At 45.8% G+C, this 22,830-nt stretch overlaps 1 protein-coding gene across 7 annotated transcripts in view; it reads right to left on the bottom strand.

Annotated features, from left to right (window-relative positions):
* Nucleotides 1-22,830, bottom strand: part of TENM4 (teneurin transmembrane protein 4) — a 736,252-nt gene that overhangs the window by 119,990 nt on the left and 593,432 nt on the right. For all 7 annotated transcript variants that reach the window (XM_036028749.1, XM_028514477.2, XM_036028750.1 and 4 more), the window contains one exon: nucleotides 16,877-17,077. In XM_036028749.1, coding sequence (XP_035884642.1) covers nucleotides 16,877-17,077 — 201 coding nt within the window. The remainder of the gene's footprint in view (nucleotides 1-16,876; nucleotides 17,078-22,830) is intronic.

The raw sequence follows: 22,830 nt of genomic DNA, 5'->3' as shown, positions 1-22,830 counted from the left end.
TGTGGTGTCTCTCCACGCCAGACACTTTGCCAAACACACTACCTGAAGGGGAGGTGCTGCGTGCAGTAACACACCGGATTTCTTAGCTACCCAGAGGGAGGGAGGCCACTGTACCACGGGTTCACGGAGCCCTGACCTAGAGCCAGGTTCTCCGACTTCTCTGATATGTTGCGGGTGGGCAGTAATGATGTGGTCTCACCGCATCTGTGCTGGCCATCGGACCTGTGATGAGCACTCAGTGAAACAGATGACCAAAAGGGTACGACAAAGCTCAGCCGCTCAAGAAACGTTTCTTGGGACAATGAGTTCTAGACCAGGAGTCCAAGGACCAGGTTTGCGAGTTCTGTGCCTGCTCAGCCACTAGTCTGCCACGTGACCTTGGGAAGGTCACTTCCCCTCTTTGGGTATCAGTTTCCTCATCCACTGCAGGGGGAACCTGATGGCATCTCCTGGCTCTAAGCCTGTGGGGGTCTGATATGAGTACTTCCATGTGACAGAGCATCGTCTACACCCAGGCTCAGCTCAAGTGTCCCTCCTCCTCTGGAGTCTCCTGTGATTCATCCTGTGGTTATTCTCCCCCTACTACACAGTACAGTGATTTGCTGTTTCTGTGTCTGTCTCACTATCACAATAGGGACACTGGAGGCTGGGTCAAATCCTTCTGATCCACTTTATGCCTGAGACCCCACACAGAACTTGGCACACAACAGACCCTTAATTAAAGTTTATTGGATAATGGGAGAATCTGCAAGTGCCTGGGGCTATATAGGTACCTGAGAATGTACAACAGTTCACAGATCCCCTGAGCAGCCTGGCTGAAAATCAGCGAAGGACTATTTGCCTGGTTCTCTCTAGTGAGTTGTGGTTGTGGAAACTTCCCAAGTGAGGGTGGGACTGTGGAACAGTGTCTCTCCATACAGCTGCCCTCCTGGAATGGGGCTTTCCAAGTCTGCTCTTCAAACTTCTTAACCACCTTTGCACACAGAACACAATGACAATCTCCAGGCCCCAGGCCTCCCCAAGTCCTGTTTCTGAAGTTTCCAACCCCTCTGCACAGCAATGCGCAGGGCAGTGACCCCCGGCAACTCTGGAGGCTGAGCCTGCACTCAGGGCTAGACCTTTCCTGAGAGACTGGGAGGGAAGATTAGTTTAGCTCTTATTTGGGTGCACTCAGCACTGTTTCTACCACAGGTGGTAGTTTATGGTGGCACCAAGGTGTGAGCCACGGGAGAGACAGGCTGCTGGGGCTTGGGCCTTGGTGATTCAGCCAGCAGGGCAGGCAGAGGTCATGGGGGCAGAGAGCAGAGAAGGCAGGCTCTCCCCACAGCTTGACTGTTTGACCTCAGGTCTTAGCCAGCAGGCAGTTCAACGGTCTGGAAGCAGTGGGATGAAAGAGCACGACTTAGAATCAGATGTGCTCCGAATGTCAGTTCTGCCAATTATTTGACTTCAGGCCACCTCTTCAATGGCCCTGAGCTCCATTTTCTTCCTCTGTAAAATGGGGATGATGATTGCACACACTTCAGAGAGTACTGAGTTCCTGATATGTAGTAGGTATCAATAAATTCATACTGATTCACTTATTCTTCCAATAATATCCCATGCATGCCCACTATGTGCCAGAGACTGTGCCTGGGGCTAGGAATCCCCTAGAGGTCAATAAGATATGTTCTCCACCCTCCAGGAGCTCACAGTCCAGACAAAACACAAACTGATACTGGTGTTCCAAAGACTGTCCAAATAATCCACAGCTGTTACACACTTCTGCACCTTTTTCCTTATGTGCAATGAATAAAAACCACGAATCTTAGGGCCAGATGGATTTGGGGTCTACCCTTGGCTTTGCCACTTCTTGGCTGGGTAACCTGCAAGTTATGAAATTCACTGAGCCCTGCTTTTCATTTCTATAAAATGGGAATAATTCCCACTTCACCAATCTCACAGGGCTGGTGTTAGAATGAAATGAGGTAATGTGTGAGAAAGCTGTATTTGGCTTAATAGTTAACACTTATAACTCTCCATGTACCATTTCTCATTTAACTCATAGCAATCCTGTGAAACACCTGGCTATTATCTCTACTTCAGGCGGGGCTACTGAGACCCAGGCAGCATAAGGGGATTCCACAAGGTCATGTGGTCACCTGGTGCTTCTCCCTCATTTTGACAGTCCTCAGAGCAATGCTGCAAGGCAGACAATTTCCAGATAAGGGGACAGTCAGGTAAAGGGGCAGCCTTCCCTTTGAGGGGAACTTCCGGAAGTTCTAGTTCTTTAAGCACACCCCACCCCCACCCCACCCCCACCCTTTCTGACCCTGTGATACCCAAGTCAGACCCTGGGTAGATGTCAAGTGAAATGAGATCCTCTTCGCAGAGTTTCCCAGACACTCAGTCCCACTGTTCTCATCTGGAGTCCGCTGCACTGTCCATCCAAACACTCCATTTCCTGGCCAGTTAGTTTACACTAGACGCGCTCTCCTGGCCTGGAGCTCCCGTTGCCTGGTGGCCAGGTGCCCCTCCATCAGCCCTTTACAAGCTGGGTGTGAGCTCTTACACTTTAGTTAGTGGAAGGGGCCTGAACAGGGTGACCTTGATGTTTCTGGGGTGCTGACGGATGGTCAGACAACCTGTCAGGGTCCAGGTTCTCCTCCGTCTGAGCGGAAGAGACCCACTGGCTCACCGTAGAAGCTTGAGATGCTACTTTATTATTTGTCCTCAAGCTACAGGCACTATATTGTTTATACACACACATATACCTCAATATTTTTTGTTCTTAAAGTAAAAGGAATTCCTTTATTTTTCCTTCTCAATTCTGCTCTGACATTAAAGCAGATGGAACTTCCCAGAATGGAGAATGAAAACCAAACAGTATGAGGCTAAAGAACATGCTTTGACAGCTCACATGCCCTTCATGTAACGTGAATGGTACTTCGTGAAATTTGGGTCCTGGCTCCTCTCTAGGGCTCAAGTCTCCTTACATGTAAACAGCGGATGACACCAGTCACTGCAGAGTTGTAGGAATTGCTCTCAGTTGTGTAATTTCATGAGCGCTCACTACAGGGGGCACTGGGGATCCAGTGGTGGCTCTGACAAACGCGTTCTTTCCTGACCTCAGGGGTTTACTTTCTAGCATGGCAGGGAGATCGAACCTCAGTCCACTAAATGAGGTCACATGAATGGAAGTGCAGCTTCTAGCCTAGTGCTTGGCACATGGTTAGGATGTCATCAATTGTGCACACACATCCTTGTAAGAAAGGAAATGAGGCAGAGAGGCAAGTGTACCAGACTTGCATACTTGTTTACATGAAGTCAGATCAGATGAGAATTCTGGTTCATGCAACATACCCAGTACAAGTGAGCACTGGATAAATGCTAGTTGACGTTCACGTGGTTAACATCAGAGCTTTCTCACTAAATGCTGGAGGGTCAGGGCCTGGGTGGGCTCTTCTGAAGTACCATGGGGCACACAATCCATTGGGTACATTTTTGTTCAGATTCTGACCCCCCAATTTCTTTGGGTCCCTGTGGAGTTCTGAGATAATTACTTAACCTCTCTGAGCCATACTTCTTCACCCCCAAAATGGGGAGAGCAACAACAGCCCCCTACAGGATGAGGAAGTATATGTAAAAAGTTCAATGTATGTTATGTACACAACTGAATAATGAGGACCTAAGACATCCTGTATCAGCACAATTCCTAGTCAAATAGCAGAGGAGCACCTTCTTGATGAGCAAAATATTTGCTTTTCTAGTATCAGCCTTGAACCTTGAATAGTAAGCCCTTTCTCTGGCCACCTAGCATGGTCTTACCATCAGTAAGACCTTCAAAACCCATTTAAAAGCAAGCTATTTACATTTGTAGTCTAGGTGTCCTCTTGAAAACAGGTGAAAATCCCTGACTCTTCTAAAATTCCAAGCCTATGGAGTTCCTGACTGTACCGTGTAAGTCCTTGGAGATGAACCAAGCTAGGCCCAAGAACACCTTAGCTCTCCCCCTCACTTTTTAAAATCCTCAGCCAAGGATATATGTTTACTAATTTTAGAGAGAGGGGAGGGGGTGAAGGGAAGGAGAGAGAGAGAGAGGAACATTGATATGAGAGAGAGAAATATAGACTGGTTGCTCTTTGCATGTGCCCTGACGGGGCACTGAATCTGCAGCCCAGGCATATACCCTGACCAGGAATCTAATCCACAACCTTTTGGTTTACAGGGTGACTCTCCAACCAACTGAGCCACACTGGCCAGGACTGAACATCTTAGTTCTTTCCCTAGACACCTCCCCTTCCCACCCTACCTCTGCCCTGTCTCACCTGTGCACGTCTGTCTTCTCTCTAGCCTGGAAGCCCACCTGAGGGCAGCTCGAACATTTATTCATCTTGGTTCCCTGGCAGCAGGCCCGAGGCCTGGCACAGCATGAGCTTTCAACAAATATTTGTCGAAAGAACAGATGAATTAAAAACAAAAAAGCTTCATGGAAGAGGTGTCATGTCAGTTGGCGCAACTCTATGTCAGTGCCATATTGTGCAAAATTTATTTGGTTAAATATATTCATGTAGGATCAGTCTGCCTTGTGCCTAACCTTGTTAGAAACTCATCTTCTCCAGTCGCCAACTGAGAATGCTACAATTTTAAAGTGTTCCGTCCTTACAGCCTCACACACATCTTCATTATCCCCACATCTGTGTCCCACCCATTCTCTTTGTACAACACCAGTGGATACATGAGGAGAAGGTGAAAAGGGCAGGGAAAGACACAAGGTTTAGCTATTGGTTGACTGTGCCCCAAAGTGTACATATACGGGAAAACGCTGCCCCAGGCTCCTCTTGTTAGATATTGATCTCGTAAGAGCCCGGATGAAGCTGGAGACCCATCATGGGGCTACATTTTAATTTGTCCTGACTTACTTTACAATCCTGTTCTTTAACACAGCTGGTAGGGGAAGCTGTGTCTTTCCCCCAAAGGGAGAGACATACATATAATTTTCTCACAAAGTTTCTTCAACTTGGAAAGATGAAAAAAATTGACATGAGTTGGGGATGGAGAGGACCCCACCCAAGAATCTGTGTTCTTTCCTGCTGAGCCAGGAACAGATACTGGTGAAGATTGTTTTTTTATATTCCAGGAGTGTGTGACTAGAGCCTTGGCCCCATGAGACCTCCTGGGAAGTCCTTTGATAAGTCTGCACTGAGCACTAAAAGGGATGATAGGGGAAATTGTTCCATTTTGCTTGGGACCTGAGGTTCTTAGAGTAACCTTAAGAAAATGTAATAGTGGGTTAAATAATTTAAAATGATTCCCACTAGGATTTTGTTTTATTACCAACTCATCTGAGTTAGTGAACAGCTTGGGGACTTTCTCTGAAATCCTGGTACATTTTCAGACCAAGTCTCATGACACAGAACTTGAGGCAAAAATAAGGAGAAAATGTAGAATCATTGTTGGTGGCACACAACTACTGCCTCATTAAATCCTCACAACAATCCTGCAATGATATTTTCACTTCAGTATTATAGGTGAGGAAAGATGTTGGAGAGATTAAGAAACATGCTCAAAGATACTTAGCTAGAATAAAAGGTGACTGATTAACACAGCTATTTGGCCTGTAAATTATGGGACCAGGTTTAGGCAAAATCTCAGATGAGGTGACTCATCTCCCTGACTGTTAGTTATGTATTAGATCAACATCCCAGCTAACCTATGGGATCTCTGAAATCAGAGTCTGAGTCTCCTTCTTCACCCTGATCCAGTGTTCATCATACTATGTACTTTTCCTTTTGTTTATTTGTCTATACATCTTCCATCCATCCATCAGCCCACCCATCTGTCCATCCACCTAACCATCTAATCATCTAACCAGCTATTCAGTCACCAGTCCAGCCATCCATCCATCTAATTAACTCTGTGACTTGGGCAAGTTACTTCATCTTTCTGTGCCTCAGTTTTCTCTTCTGCAAAATGAGGCATAGACACCAACCTCTTAGGGTCATGTGAGGCTGACATGAACAGCATGCCATGGGCCTAGTATACGCATTCTTTCATAAATACTCACTACATAGCAACTATATCACACTTACGTGCTGGAAAGATCCAGGGGAAGGGGTGATGTGAAGATACTTGGGAGAGCAAGGGGATGATGTGAACAACTGAGGTGCCTCTCAACAGCTGAAGAGGACTGGACACAGAGCACAACGAGGGACAGGCTTGGTGGGCACCTCATCCTCTGGGGACAGGTATGTATGTAGAGACCCATGTGAGGGATGTGTGAGGATAATGGAAAAGCACATAACTAATGTTTCAGTGTTCTCAGTAAATAGAACTCTCTGCTGAGCAGGATGCTGATCAATAAATGTGGAAGTCTGAAAGAGGCCCTTGGGAACGAGAGCTATAACTCACAAAGTACAAGAAGAACTGCAGCTGGGAGGGCCCAGGAGTCACTAAAGATAATGAGCATGATGTGACTTGGCTTATGGCACTCAGAAGCCCAACTCCAAGATCAGAGATGGTGAGTGGTTGGGATGATGCTGGGTTTTTCAAGGTGGATGTGGAAGAAAGGCACAGAGACAGGGAAGCTGTGAGTGATAAAGTAACAGAGCTGGAGGCGAAGGACCATGGGAAGAGCAGAAAATGAAGGAGGAAGGGAAGCCAAGGGAGTGCTGACACTGGGCAGGAAGGAGCCTGGCTGTGGTCAGGGCACCTCCTCGAGGCAGGTTTAGGGGTAAGACTCAAAAAGAAGAGCAGTTTTTGTGGTCAGAGCATGAGAAGGCACCTCAGAGATGCCCTCACATTCTGTAGACAGGAAAACGAGGTCCCTGAAAGCAGAATGCCTTGTCTTGTGCTGCACAGTGACACACATGTCAGTACCCAAGCAAGAACTTGATGACTGTCTCAGGAAAGAGTCATGTAAGGGCCCAGCCAGACAAACGGCTAAAAGGGAGGCCCAACCACACTCTGGTTTCTCCCCTGTGTCTCTGCACACGCTGTTCCATGGTCTGGGTTTTCCTTTACCCCGATCTTTACATGTTCAACTCCAAATGTGCTTCCAGTTCTGACTCCAATGCCTCCTCCTCCTTGAAGCCTCTTTTCGGTTCCTCACCTAGAAGACATTTTTCTCTTCCTGCATCCCCAAGGCACTTTACGGGCACTCTTCTTTACCAGGGTTGTTAGTGTTGCCTCCCAAACCATCATTGTATTAAACTCTGTACTCTACAGTGAGTCTTACACAGGAAATGGATCTTCTGACTGTGCTCACGTCGTGCCAGATTCCAGTGGTATGAGGCGGGTGCCTGACCTAACTATTGCACAGAACAGAGGCTTGGATTTAAGCAAGCTGGCCGCGAGAGCCTGCTCTGTTGCTTCCCAGATACGAGCAAAAATATCGCACACCTCTGACTTTAACTTTTGTCATTTATAAAATGACAATAATGATACATATCTACCAGAATGTTAAAACTGATTTAAAAATATATGGGGTTGGTACAAGTCTGGTTACAGTTGTGAGTACATGAAACACAGAGTTGATAAAGCTATTGCAATACTCATAACCTGCACGTCTCTTTCCATATGAACAACAGCACACCTACTTTTGTCCACCCCTGTTTTGCACACCTACTATGTGTCAGATACCTCTAGACTGGGGATTCAGAAATTATAGCTAATTATTCCTATCCTCAAGCAACTCTAGTCTACCAATGCTTAATGAGCACAAAGCTGGCCACCCTGTCCGGTGTGCAGTAAACCAATTACACGTTCACTTTCTCTCCCACAGGCCACATATCCCTACATTTTGAGCAAATTGGTTCGAATATAGCACCTACTCTCCCTCCCTCCCTCTCTCACTAAATTGGGCAGAGGGCTTTTTAGTCTCAGTGCGAGTTTCAGGAAGAAGCAAGAAGGGAAGGAAGGTGCAGGAAAGGAGCCTCCTCACAGTAATTAGTCTCCTTTTGACATTGAGGTCTAACCCAAGCCACTTTCCTGTGCTTTTCAACTTCCGTCCCCAGCACCCAAGAGTCCGAGCTGCTCCAAGCCATGGCACTGTTCCACGGATCGAGATGGCAGCTTGCTAATGAGCCTTGGAAACCACATGGCCTTTCACCTCGCTCAAGGAGCCTGGGAAGTCTTCAAACCACACAGAAAAGTGGATTCCAGTATGTCGGTGCAGAGTGGTCTCCACATTTATTTCCCCCAGGACTAGGATTTCAAGCTTTGTGAAGCACCCATCACGAGGAGTAGTAGGCCACTGCTATTCATCTTAATTGGAGGGCATTGGGCTTCCTGATCAGAGGTGTTCTGACCTAGCTTGGAGGAGGTCTTCCAACAGAGTCTGACTTTGCTGAAGGATAACAAGCTAGGAAAGGGCTGGTGTGCAGAGGAGCCATGAATGTGACTGGATGTGTATTTTCAGCCAGGGCTGGCCCACGTACCCAAACCACACTGAAAGGAGCCAGAATGGGTGAACTGAAAACACAGCTGATATTCAATGTCCTTCCCAAAGCTGTCCAACCTGGATATCCCTTGTAAAAGGCCCGTTTCTCCACCTAGTCATGTGCTCATCTAACTCTCTCCTGAACACCTCCACCTGGATGTCCCCCAGGTACTACAAACTGTGTGCCAATATTAGTTTGCTGTTGGAAGGGGTACAGGAAATGTCAAGCTTTGTAAAACCAAATCTGATTGTGTTTCATCTCTGCTTAAAACTTTTCAGTGGCTCCAACTGACAGATAAAACCTAAACTCTTTCAAGACCAATCATGATCCGATGCCTGCCAACTTCCCTCACCTCTTCCCCTCTCACCACTGCCCCAGATACCCTAAGCAAAGCCAGTGCAAACTACGGGTCTTTCCTAGAAAATGCCATGATCTGTCCCATCTTTGTTGCAAATCTTTGACTTCTGCAGCGTGCTCGTCTCCTCCTTCTGCCTCTGCCAACTCAAATCCAACCTCCATGACCCACCTTAAATCCCACTTCTTCCAGGAAGGCACCCTGATCACCCCAGAAAGCAACTCCTCTTCTCCTCGAACGCTGGTAGTATTGCCCAGTACAGTATTGGTCATGATTCAGTGTCACATGGTTCCTGGAAACGGTACCAAATGAAGTGGTACTTTATAAGTCTGTTACCTGATTCATTGACAGTATCCACATAAACCTTGGTAACAGCTAATGGCAAAGTTATGCAGGGGATAAACAGGGGCTCTGAAGCCAGGGAAGGCTGGATTGTAATCCCTGTTTTCCCAGAGTGTCTTTGGGCAAGTCACCTAAGCTCTCTGGACCCTGGTTTCCTGGGAATAACACCATCTGCAATGTCAGAGGCTTATGTATTTGTTGTTCGAATCAATTGTGAAGCACATACATGAAGGAGCTCTGTTAAACTTCCATTCAAAGAACAGTTATTATTTTAAAATTACCAGTTATCATACCAGCAGTTTGATTCAGGTAGACAACCAGAGATTTTGTGTAAGATATCAGCTTGGGCATCCAAACAGAAACCCGATTCAGAAACCCAATTTCAGGAGGGCTTATATTTGCATACTAAAGAGCTCCAGTTCTGATAGAAAATGTTCCAGGGCTGTCGGGGGAAATTCTACTAAATTACCAAGCTGTCAGCTCCTGGTTTATCAACCTTTAACTCTGGCAGTATTTAGGAGTATGCCTGTCTGGGCCCAATTTCCCAGTATTTGATTAAATGTTAGGAACTGACCATCTCATTGTGCTTAAACCTCCACTCTCCTTTCCTGACAACGGGTGGGCTCTTCTCTGCCTCCTTCTGACACCTCCTCTTCTTTCTCTGCCTTGGCATCAATCTCTCAGATATTTATTATTCTAACTTTGATTTTAGGCTAGCACTTGCTGTTGGAAGGGGTACAGGAAATGTCAAGTCTCAGTGGATATTATTTCTCGGGTGAAATTCTAACCTCGAGTTTCCCCTCCTGTAACATACCTATACAGAAATAGCCTAGTGTGATCATTTCCTTTTGATGTTTAATTGGATGTCAGTGCTGTGCTTTCTGGGCTGAGAAGCTAATGCTGCTCAGAGAAGGAACAATTCCAGCTACAGACAAATGAGACTTGTAACAGGGGAGAATGCTCGATGCTGAATCTAATTTTCTCTCCCATCCATGAACATAAGACAATTTCTCTGGCATTAAAGCTTCTCACTCAGTCTTTCTGTCATTAATAAGAACTAAATTCTGTTCCCTCGAATTTAAATGTAATTATATTTTGCCTCGTAAATAAAATTGAATTACCATTTTCAAAATTTAGCACTAATGCAACTACTACGTTTAGAGCTTTAATTTTTTTTAACCCTGTTGCTACTTTCAGCTTATTCTTTTTTAAGATATTGAGCTTATTTTGTGGTCAACTGTGACTTAGTTTGATTAGAGCTTTTCTGCTCCATATCCATCTATCCATTATTGCCATTAATTATGCTTGAGTTGCTTTTCTTTTTGGTAGGGGAAGACAGTAATAGAGAAGAAATGGAAAGCTCAGAGGACCTGAGCTTGAATTCTAGAAGGTCCCCTTAAGTGAAGGTAGCACCTAGGCCAAATTGAGCTGAGAGACTTCAAGAAAAGGCTCTGATGTGGAGTCTGAAAGGGAAATCTACAATGTGCATGAAAACACTTCTTTCATCCAAGATTTCCAGCGAGGCATCTGGTGGGCTCCATGATTTGGACCCTGCCTACCTTTCTGACCTAACTTCCTACACCCACATGTGGATGCTGTTCTCTAGTCAGTCTGAGGTAGGGCTATACACACAGATGGTGCTCTGCATAGCTCTCTATACTTCTGCACACACTGTTCCCTCTGCCTGGACTGCTCCCCTCCTGTGCCACCAGAGAGCCCCCTTCAGTCCCCTATCAAGGTCTGGCTCACCGGTCTTATCCCTGGGGAGGACTTTCCCAGCTTCCTCTCCCATTCCTGTTTTGGCCGAGCTCACTGCTCCTGGCTTTGTGCTCGCAAACCCAACTGTACACATATCAGTCAGAGCTCTTATCATGTCTTATGATTAGGTGCTGCTTCCTTTATGGACAGTGGCTCTCTGATTCTCAGTGCCTAGATCAGTGCCCACACACAGGGAAGCCAGAAAAGTTCTTGAGTAAATGAAGTAGACAATGTGTGTGTCGGGTAGGTGCAGGCATGCAGGTGTGCAGTGTGGAGCTGGGCTGGGTGCTCTCTCCACAGAGGCTGTGTTCTGCTCTTGAATGGTGCTCAGGAAGCTCATCATCCTGGGAGGAGGCTGATGCTCATGCTTTGTGGTTCTCATTCTGTTACTTGGGGATAAATGTGCCAGCAAATTAATGACTCTTTGTCTAGACTTGGTAACCAGTACTGGTGGTAGACAATCTCAGAAATCAAGCTTCTGAGAGAGTAAGCAAGTTGTTCAAGGTCACATAGACCCAAATACAGGCCTGGTTCTGAACCTTTACTATAAAAACTGCCTTCAAGCTTAAACTTTATTAGAGTCTAAGTACTATTTGGCTAATTTAGATTTAATCATGCATTCTAAAAATGTATACTAATACTTTATTTACTGAGTGCTTACTGAGTGCCAGCCACCATACTAGGCATTTTTTTCATACATATTAAATCTAATTTGAAAAACAACAATGCAAGGCAGGTATCATTAGCTATATTCTCTGGACAAGCTGAGTCTTAAAAGGCTGGCTTGGTCCCACTCCAAATCCCATGCATTTGTACTGCCTGCACGTGATACCTCCAAGCCTGTACTGCTGAGTCTCTAAAACATCTCCACCTGTTGTTTCATGAAACTTAGTTGCAACGAAATGATAAGGTTCATAACCCATCAGCATGAGCATTTTATAGACACAATCTCTGCCATGTATTGCTTCTATGAGCCAGTGACCAAAAGGAATAAGATGTTGTGAGAGGGCCCTCCCCAAAGAAGTCATTTAAGAAAGACTGCAGAGAGCTCACAGAGCAGTGGAAATGAGGATGAATTTATGAGGCTGAGGACAGTGGCCACTAGGCTGGGGCGGAGGAGAAGGAAGACCCGAGGGAGAGACAATGGAGGGTGAATGACGGGTCCAAGGGGTCACATTTGAAATGCATCCTGGAAAATGCCACAGAGCCTGAAATCTCCTTTAGAAGGCATTAGGGCCTGACAAAAAGGGTAGGCTTTTCCAATTTTAAAGACCATCTCAAATATGGCTTTCCCCTTTTTGAAGTAGCTCCAAGCCTAAGATGAAAAGCCAACACAAGCTCTTGGGGAAGGGATGGGGGGAGTTGTTCTGCTGGGCCGTGTGGCTGCGCATGCCACTTTACAAAAACGCTGGGGAGGAATCCAGTCCAGCAGGATGAAAGAGGTGACATGACGCCAGCTCCTGAGGGGCACTGCGCATGACACTAACAGGAGTTAGTTTTGGAAAGTGATGGAGAAGGAGCCGGGGGACTTGGTTTCAGCCCTGCAGAGTGGGTCAGGTGGCAGGAGTCCTGTGGGAAGAGATAAGACTGTCTATCTGCCAGTGTGCTGGGATCTTCCTGGGCAGTCAGAGCCTGTAGCTGTAGCCCCTCCCTCCCCTTTGATCTTCAGTGGATAAGTCATTCATTCAATGATCACTGAGGACCTGATGTGTGTCAGGCCCTGTGCTAGTAATATCCTTGGACCCTGGCCTCATGGAGTTCAGAGTTTGGCAGAAGAATGGCTCTGTTACAATACATTGCTCGATTTACCACAGAGCTGAGGAGGGTGCTTAGGGCCAGAGCTGCCACTTGCTGACGTGGGGCGGGGTTTGGGGGGGAGGACACTGGCAAGGAGTTTAACTTTGCTGAGCTTCAGTTTCCTTAGGTGGGAAATGGAACTAAGCAGTACTTCCTTCACAGGGTCCTTCTGAACCTTAACTGAGGCGACGGCTGTAAAGCACTGAGTTGAGTACCTGGTATATGATAAGCACTGAGAAACAGATGGCTCTTTAGTTAAAGCTACATCCTGTGGCTTGTCAGGGAGAAAGACAAGATTACTAACAAGGAAACCTCTTTGGATGGGAAGGGGGCTCAAGGCAAGAGCTGAGGGTTTGGCAACAATGGGCATGGACTTAATTCAAACTCTGCCAGTGATGAGCTGAATTACTTGAAAATCACTTCCCCTTGCCAATTCTTTCCCATCTGTAAAACAACAGCAGTAGCATCACCTCCACCACCACCACCATCATCATCACTGCCACTACCCTCAGAAGACCAAGGAAGTGAAGGCTCACTGGGTCCAGAGTTTAGGGTATGTTGGGGATATGTAGGTGTGTTGGGGATATGGGATGGACATACAACCTGTGCTCTTCCAGGACACAGGAATCTGTTCAAGTAGCTCTCTTGTGTGGTTTGTCAGGAAGGAAAACCATATTAATGAAGCTGCATTTAAGGAGGGACTTCTGACGTGAGACTAGAAGCCAAGTTGCTGGGAACCCAGGGGTCTCAGTAAAGAGTGCATAAAACCTGACTTCACTGTTTCCGCAACCCTAACCAAACTGCTAGGGAACTTGTCAGCTCGCATTTCATTACAGGCTGGTTGTTGAGAACCGGGCATGCTGATTTAAGCTGCTTTCATTAAACCCTCTTCTCCATGCCAAACAGCAAGAAACCCATCTCAGCGAAGAGCTGGTCTTCCTTCCTAGGCGGGCCAGACTGTGGGGGCCCATTTCTGCCAAGCCCGCATCCTGCAGTCAGTGCTGGTGGTGCAAGAATTACTTTGGATGTGTCTGCCGGCCTGCAGCTCCTGATGGGAAGGCCCTGCCCCAGCCCCACAGTCCGGGAGCAGACAACACAAACAACACGGCTAAAGCTGCAGCTTGCTGGTGTCCTAGTTGTGCCAGACACCGGATTAACCACTTCACCTACATTTCCTCACTGAATTCTCATAAAAGTCCCACAGTAGTTTGACCTAGAAGGAAACTGTGGGTCAGGAAGCTGAAGCAACTTGCTAAAGCCACTCCAATACGGGGAGCAGGTCTTTTGCAACAAAGTCCAGTGCCTGTTCTGATGCCCTGACTCCCTGAACAGGGAGCCCCTTGGCGATGGTCCCTGACTCAATAATGAGTCTCACTTCACTCAGTAAGAGCACCCTTGGAAAGGAGAGCGGAGAAAGCCATGAAGTGCTCGCTCTGGGCAGGCACTCTTCTACGTGCAGACACACACTGTATAATTTAATGATCATATAACCCTCTGAGGTAGGCACTGTTATTAACTCTACTATTCAGATAAGGAAACTGAAGCCAAGAAAAGTCAAGTACTTTGCCAAGATCACATGGCATGTGGTGGGACCGGGATTGAGCCCAGGCAGGCCCTGCCTACCCGGTAGGGGATGTAGAGAGAGAGTCACCATCTGAGTGCTTCCACTCACCTCCAGACTGGTTCAGGAACGGCAGTGACAGCTGAGGAGAAGCAGTGGCCTGTGGGGCAGTGGCCTATGGGGCAGCAGCACAGGGGCCTGGGAAGTGGTCAGGCTGAGGCCCCAGGCTGGACTGGCTCGTCTCGGCATGTACCAGGGCCATGTGACTCAGGCAAGGTGCTGCAACTCCCTGAGCCTCAATGTGAATGGGGATAATGATTGTGCCTGTCATGCTGCCTCACGGGGCGGCGGTGGCTGCTGCTGCTGCTGCTGCTGCTGTTGTTGTGTGTGTGAGATGTCTTTCTATGCTGTGAAGCAACGCAAACTGTTATTACCATTTCAAGGGAAGAGAGTCATTCTGAAGCCATCTTTTAAAGTCCTGGCCTTGTGGCAATCATGTTTTAGTCAATTATAGGTTAGAGATTTAAAGCTACAATCGACATGTCTGAAAGGGCACATCTTACTGTGCCTCTATCAAATGTCTTCGTAATATCAAGGACCCTCACCAATGGATATTCCAATCATAACCATAACAATAGCTAACATTTACTGAGCCCATATCATGGGCTAAGTAGCATGCTAAGTGCCTTTTCACATTATTTTAAATAATTCTTCAACAATAACTCCAGAAGGTAAGTACTATTATTATCTCCATTTTCCAGCTTAGAGAGGTGAAGCAACTTACCCAAAGTTATAACCAGTCATTAGTAGGACCAGTGTTTGAACCCAGGTCTGTTGGACTCGGGGACCATTCTCAACACATGAAGCTCTTTTGCCTTTGCAAGTGAAGCCACATGCATGTTTGAGACCAGTTATGGGGAGTGGTGTGCACAGAGGTGAGAAAGATGAACTCTCACAATTTTATTCAAAGTCCCTTCTGGAGATTTTGTTGTCTCCTTTTGCAGGGCCAGCTAAAAGGTGCTTAGTGATCTCACCCAAAATGGTACCTACATCCGTGGGAGGCTGTGGATTCTCATTGGGGATCAACAATGTACAGACACTTATATACCTATCATAAATTAGCTTTGTGGCCACATAACGAACAATACAACCCAGCCTAGCTTTAACAGAACCATTTATTATATTGCTATAAACAGAGCTATATAAAAAGAATTATTTATAAGACCCTGTGCATCTGTGTTTGCAATCATGTCTTTACTCAGGCCTTGCAAACTTGGATAAAAGTCCAATTCAGACTGCATTTTAAACATCAATTCTCCCGTCAACAGGGAAAGGCAAGTCAAAATATTCCAAAGGAACCACTGCTGCATGGATCTCATTTTTGCCAAAGGTCTCAAACATCCTTCCTGACCACCACCAGAATTGTCAATACACAACATAATGAGCTAATTTAGCTTCACTTTGTTTAAACAGCATGATGGGGTAGGGAAAGTGATGGGGTGGAAAACACAAAACAAAACTCACACGCAGCCAGAGATGCTATCACTTCTTAGCGGTGTGACATGGGAAAGATTACTCAAAATTTCCTGGGTCTAAGCTTTTCCATCAATTGATTTCTCTTCCTTTGTTTGTTTGCTGTTCCCCCCCTTCTTAGCATGTGAGCTCAGAAAGGTGGGAACTTTCTTAGCTCTTCATCCCTTCTGATTAGAAGAGTGCCTAGTACATAGTAGGTGCTTGGTAAGTACTCACTGAGTAAAGTATTATGTAAATTGGTAAAAGAGGGATGATGATGCCATTCTCACAGGGGTTTTGTGTGTGTGTGTGTATTTAAATAGTGGACACTGTTTAAATGAGATATTAGAAGTGAACATACCTACTACATACCAATATGGTGCTAGGTGATTCACGTTTTCATTTAATCCTCACCTCAAGAGACTCTATAAATCACAAAGTGGTTACAAACAGAGGTACCAATATAATTATCCTTTCAATTTTGTGTAAGCCCTGTGGTGAAACAGATATTACAATCAAGATGACATTCAATCATATGTTCGTTCATTCATTCATTCATTCATTCATTCATCAGTGTTTACTTAGCAGCCGCTGTGGGCCAGGCCTACTCTAAGTCCTGGGAATGGAGAGGTAAGTAAGACAGGTTTACTGTCCTCATGGAACTTACTATAGTCACATAGAAGAACTGGCCAGAAAGGCAGTGGGGGTCAGACGACAGAGAACCCAAGCACTACGCCAAGTTCGGACTTCATCATGAGGAGTGGGTGGAACCAAAGCTCCGCTCTGGGGGGTCTCACTAGGCACACTGCTCCCTGTCGCCCTGCCTCTAGGGAATAACGTGAGGGATGAGATTTCAGTGAAACATCTGTAAGTAGGATTAACATGGTTAAGGGCAATGTTTTGACCCCGAAGGCCACCACTATGAAAGGAAGAATGGGAAGACGCGGTTTTTCAATCCTCTGCCCATCTAGGAGCAGAGGTTGGAGGCTAAAGCATTCAGAGACATGGGGTGCACACTGTTCCAGGTCTGAGGACAGCATCAGGGCATTGATCGGGACCAGCTGGTGAACACACTACAGCAGAAACATCCTCCCTCCATTTGTACTGCGCCCGTCTTCCCCCCACATTTACCGATAGAACAGTCGTGTCCAGTCCAGTTGGGGTCACAGCTACAAAGCCCGGTGTCGGGGAGGAAGGTTCCGTGGCCCGAGCACTGGTCCAGGCACGTGGCCCTGGGTGTCTCGCAGTTGGTGCCTCCCCATCCCACGGAGCAGTGGCACTCGCCTCTCACACAGACACCCCGGCCAGAACACGTGGGGTCCATGCAGTCCACTGTTACATGGAGGAAAGAGAGCACAGGTAAGTGGCCAGCCACGGTGAGGCTTCTTTAAGCAAAGTCCCATACCCTGTAGTGGAGTGAAGGGGCTTCACACACTCTGGTGGGACACATATTTCCTGTGGTGAGGCCACTTAGCATGGTGAAGAGCAGTAACACTAGAGAATGGTATGGGTTCCCCGACTCTACCTGTGATTGATGTTTCCCTCTCTGTCTTGGTTCCCTCACCTGTGAAATATGGATACAAATTCCTGCCTCTTGGTTTGAGGGATGGACAGAGTAAGAAATACATATCAAGTGTTCACATAGCACCCAGTGCCTACTGCATCTGTAATAACTGCAATGATCGAGGCCAAGACTTTGCTTTGTGCCTTTTTGCATGCCTGCCTCCTAGAACAGTGCCGATAGAGGAGGTACTCTAAGCATCCCTGCAGAACAAACTATTACTGTTTTCCGCTTCATAATGCAGTTTTATTTACGCGGATGTGGTACTAAAATAGATTTCTTAATTTAAATGAGAATTTATTTTGCATTTAAATTTCATAATGTCTTTATTATCTTGTGATTGATACAAACTTTCAAACCTCACTTTCCAGACAGGCACTTGTCTTGAGAAATGTTTCTAGGCAAGCATTTCAATGGCTACTCAGAGTCATATGTGGAGGTTTTGCACAGCTTATTCTCATGTGGTGGGGGAACTCTATAGCGATAGCTCACAGACAAGCCACCCTTGCAGGCCCCTGGGGCCCGAGGTCAACGTGGTCTCATGAGGCCACTGAGGAAGAGGGAAAGGGGAAGAACACTGTAGGTTACCAACTCTTTGCTTGTACTATAGGAAGTACTTTACTAACCTCATGAGAATCCATTTCTCAACAACCCAGTGAGGTAAGATGAGGAAACTGAGGCTCAGGGAGCTAAATAACTTATGCCAGATCATACAGCTAAACCCTGCCAGAGAGGAATCTGAAGACAGATCTGTCTGATTCTGAATCTAATGATAGTTCGGTTACTGGGGCTGATTTTCCTAAATCGATGCTTTAGTTGAGGGGCTGTACAAAGCCAGCGGAGACTTCTAATCTTCCATAAAGTACTACATAGAAAAAAGTGGAAGAAGAGGATTTATCACGTGGCTTCTGCTCACACGGAAAGTGCAAAAGGCAGCAGAGAGAAGACAGAATGGGCAAAGGGAGTTGGTCCAGGTCTCTACTCAACCAAAAAGTGTGTCAATCAGTTTTGCGTGTCAGGTGGCTGGGGACTCTATTCATCTCGCAGTGGTAAGGGCAGAGCCCTTTTGTTGTGTCCTGGTAGGGGCCCCACCGTGTTGCTGTTGGGAAAACAGTGCTGATGGGGCCGCCACAGTACAGTCAGTTAGCTCCTGTGGGAGCGTGTGAGGAAGCCCTATACTGCAAAGAAGAGATTTTAGCATTTGAACTCTGAGACCCTGAGTTCAAGGGTCACAGGACAAAATGTACTGGTTCTGTGACCACGGGCAAGTCACTTATCTGCTCTGAGCTTCCATCTATAAAGCAGGTATGGTAAATTACCTGTCTCTCAGGTTGCTCTGATGACCAAATGCCATTGAGGTTTGAAAGGACTGTATAAACCGTAAATTGCTGGAAATAGTTGTTTTTCTGTCCTATCAGGACATTTAGCAGCATGACTTAAGCAAACTGTGGTCAGAGCTCATTTATAATTCAGACATGCTTGTACTTTATTTATCAATTAAATTTTATAACCCAGTATATTTGACTTTTGCACAAAAGACTGGGAAACCCAGCCTGGTTATATTAGAGTCTTAGACACAAATGAGCAGACTTTATAAATGGCAACATTCTGGGAACAGGCTGTTTATTTTGAGGGCCAGCTTATTAAGAAAGCTCTTTTACTACTTAGGTTTTTAAAGGAGTTCAACTTAATGACCTAAATGATAAATAAGAAGACCAGAGGTTGGGAGCAACCACTTGCTAAAAACATAGTCACGATAACAAAACAGCAACAATAACGATCAATCTAAATTTAGTCCCTCTTATATGCCATATTTTGCTATTAAACTGTGTGTGTGTCTATATCATCTCACTTAACCCTAACAACTATTTGATGTAGATTTCATTACAGTGCTCATTTTCCAGATGAGGAAACTGAAGCCCAGACAGGTTAAGTAAGTTGCCCAAGATCACACAGTGGTAATTCAAATTTGAATCACTCCTGGCTAGTACAGATCTCTTGTGATTTCCTTTAGAATTTTATTGGTTCAGAAATACATTTATTCACGGATGTAGACATAAGCACATAAAATGGTTAAAAAAACAGGAAAACAAGGAAAGAAATAGGGCAAACTGGAGAATTAATAAAGCCAAATGAAGGCAAAGAGTCTCTTGTAGTCTCAGGACACGGTTTAATAATGGTTCAAGCATGGCCTGTGGGAGTGCCTGGTAATTAAAAAAAATAAAAATAATAATAGTGATAAATTTTCATGACTTGCCTCAGATCTCAGAATCTCAGAAGGATTATTCCAGCCCATTAGGCTACTATCATAATTCCCTAGATCCAGAGAGTTTTCCAATTTTAAAGGAAATGAGTCAGCAATTTCTATCCCAAGACCTATAAAGGTATTTCCGGCTCCATGAATACCTGACCCCAGCCTTGGGTTGAAGCTGTCTCTGAGGCGCCCTTAAGGTTGAATCTATAAATCTGCACTGTTAGCAAGGAGGTTTAGCACGAGGCCCTTGGCGTCACAGTCCTGTTCTCCCTCAGACACAATAAGTCTGCTAGGGACCCAGGAACCAGCAAAGTGAATCCTGCGCTCTCAGAAGATGATTCAGACAAGGAAAGATCAGAGGGAATTGAGGAGAGGCTACCTCCAGGCAATTCATTATCAATTAATCATCACTGCTGAAGGTCAAAGTGAGTGAGGCACTCCAGGGAAGTTTCACAGAGGACTGCACCTCTAGGGAAGGTTGCTTCAGGAAGCTTAAGCTGAACTGGCTGAGGATCCTGCCGGGAGAACATTGTCATCCTGTGTCATTATTGTGCACCCTGTGCATCCTGAACATAGGGCCATCATCTATGCCATAGTGACATTCTGACAAAGAGATCCTACATCGGCTATGGACCTGCCCTCCCTTCCCCGGGCCTCTGGGGCAACAGGAACCTTGGGATGGGATGAGAGTGGTCCCTTTTCATGACACTGGTTGGTTTCCCATGTGATAACTATCTTGCAGGGAACTGTGCGTAACATGGGAGGAATGAACTGCACTTCATGTAGACAGTCTTACTTAATTTCTCCTTGGAAGAGGTGCCAAGCAGTTATATTTTTTTCCTCTAAAGAGCTTGCTGCTCAAGCCAAACTTTCTGGAGGAAGCTCAGCCTGTTGATGAAATGATGAAGCCTGTATGGTTAGGCTATAAACACAGCTCTTGTCTCAAAATGCCCATACAGGCTACTAGGTGCTCTTCAGGACCAAAATCACAGTCTCACTTTTCACTGCAAAAGGCCTAAGTTGTTCTCTTCTGCCCCTCCCGCAACTCCCTCCAAGGGTCCTGTTGGCGTGGTTCAGGCTTTAAAAAAAATATAGGGCAATAAACTTCAGAAGAAGGAAACGGGAGAGGGGGGGAAAGTAAGCTTGTTAGCTGATGTTTTATAAACACAGTGAAACCCCTTAGAAGAGAGTTGAGGGAGGAGGGGAGACAGGATGGGGGAAGCAAAGGCCCCAAGAAACCCCCATTATAAACAAAGACTATACAATGACGCTTCACCAGAGAAATAGAAATAATAAAGGGAATCAGTACCAGATGGCCTTCCTCAGAAAAGAAAGCAGGAATAAAAACATTTCTTTTCAAATAGATAATGTAAATCAAAGAGCTAAACAATCTCTTTTTTTCTCTTTGTAAGTACCCTTGTGCTCTGGGGCACTGTCCAGGGCCTGCAGAGCTGGACAACTTCCCCTCCTTGGCCCACACAGCGTGGTGGGGTTGGCGGGGTGGGGGTGGGGGCAGCCCCACAGTTCCAAGAGGAATCTCCTCTTTGTTTTTCTTTCCTTCTCAGGGTCTTCACCTCAAGTGACCAAACTGAAAAGGGAAAGCAGATGAAGGTCACCATTGTCAGGGTGAGAAAGCCAAGTCCCTTTGTGCGAGGGGCTGGCCCACCTCCTCTCTCAGATGTCCCCAAGTACTCCGCACCCATGTTAATGGGTCTGAATCAGGACCTCCAGTCACACTTGGGGTTTACAGACAGTGTGTCTCTTAGGGGTGATGCTTTTCAGACACCAGTTCCTTCTTGTGCCCCACTCTTTTAAATGGGCCTGTTATAGTCACTCTCTCTCTTTTTTTAGAGAGAGTGAAGGCTTCGGAGGGGACTATCTGTTAAATCCTGAATGAGTTTAGAAGACTTGCTCTCCTTGGAGCTTCTTCCACCCAATGGAGAAGGCGCTAAGGGCCCTAGGGGAGCTAAAGTCTATTAGCATCATCCCTCAGTTCCAGTGGCCAAGTCCATCCATTGCAAAAGTACTTGGATGAAAGGAGTGGAGTAAAACAGGAAATGTGCTTCAGTTGTCACCAGAATAATACTAATAGGAGATAACATTTATAGAGCATTTACTATGTGTCAGAAACTGAGCTAAGTACTTTACGTGGGTCATTTAATTCACTCCTCTCAACAGCCCTCTGAGGAAGGAATTCCCATTTTATAGACGAGGGAACTGAGGCTAGTTATTGGCACAACCATGACTCAAACCAACATATCATCCCTGAGTGCGTGCTCTTAAAAGCTACTCTATATTGCTTGTGAATAAGACACCTCCTTTCATTTGGAAATTCTATGCAGCTAAGAGGGGAGAGTACTGGAGAGTGAAAAGACCTGGGTTCATGAACTCCAACCCTGTCACTGGTTAGGTCTGTGACCATGGTGATGCCACTGCCCGTCCCTGGGTCTGAGCTCCTTAACCTGTGAAATACAAATATTTACTTATCTCACCTTGTTAGATTTCCTAGGGAAGAACTGATGCCATGGTTACATCAGCAGTTCACTTTCTAGCCTTGATCTATACAGGCATATAAGGTCTGTCTGGAAAAATTCCAGCCACTGTTAATATAATGAGAAAGGTTTGTGGGACATCAGTGTAACCTGACAGCCAAGGAGAAGGGATGGGCATGCTTGAACAATGACGACTGCATTGTACGTCAGTGGGGGCTGTGGACATCATTGAGTGAACATGTGTACTGTGGTCATCGTATTCAAAATGACTGAATCAGTAGAGCAATGAATGTACATCAAATTTGTGTTAAGCTTGAACATTCCTCTGTGGAAATTATTTGAATGATTTAGAAGGCCACAGCTATGGGCCATTGGTGATTGAAAGCTTTATCATGGCAACATGCCTGTACATATATCACATCTTGTGCAGGTTTTTGGCAAAAACACCAAATCACCCAGGTGACTCAGCCCCCTTATAGCTCAGATTTGGTGCCCTGCAACTTCTGGCTTTTCCCAAAACTAAAATCACCTTTGAAAGGGAAGAGATTGCAGACTATCAACGAGTTTCAGGAAAATACAATGGGGCAGCTGACAGCAATTGGGAGAACTGTGTAAGGTTCCAAGTTTCCTACTTTGAGGGGGACTGAGGCATCACTGTCTTAATGTATCATGTTTCTTGTATCTTGTATCTTCTTCAATAAATGCCTCTATTTTTCATATTACATGGTAAATACCTTCTGGACAGACCTTGTATATTTACCTTATGAAGGAGGGAGAC

The sequence above is a fragment of the Phyllostomus discolor genome, chromosome 6 (assembly GCF_004126475.2).
Source record: "Phyllostomus discolor isolate MPI-MPIP mPhyDis1 chromosome 6, mPhyDis1.pri.v3, whole genome shotgun sequence".
NCBI classification, from domain to species: domain Eukaryota; kingdom Metazoa; phylum Chordata; class Mammalia; order Chiroptera; family Phyllostomidae; genus Phyllostomus; species Phyllostomus discolor.
This window is presented reverse-complemented; position numbering and strand designations above follow the sequence as displayed.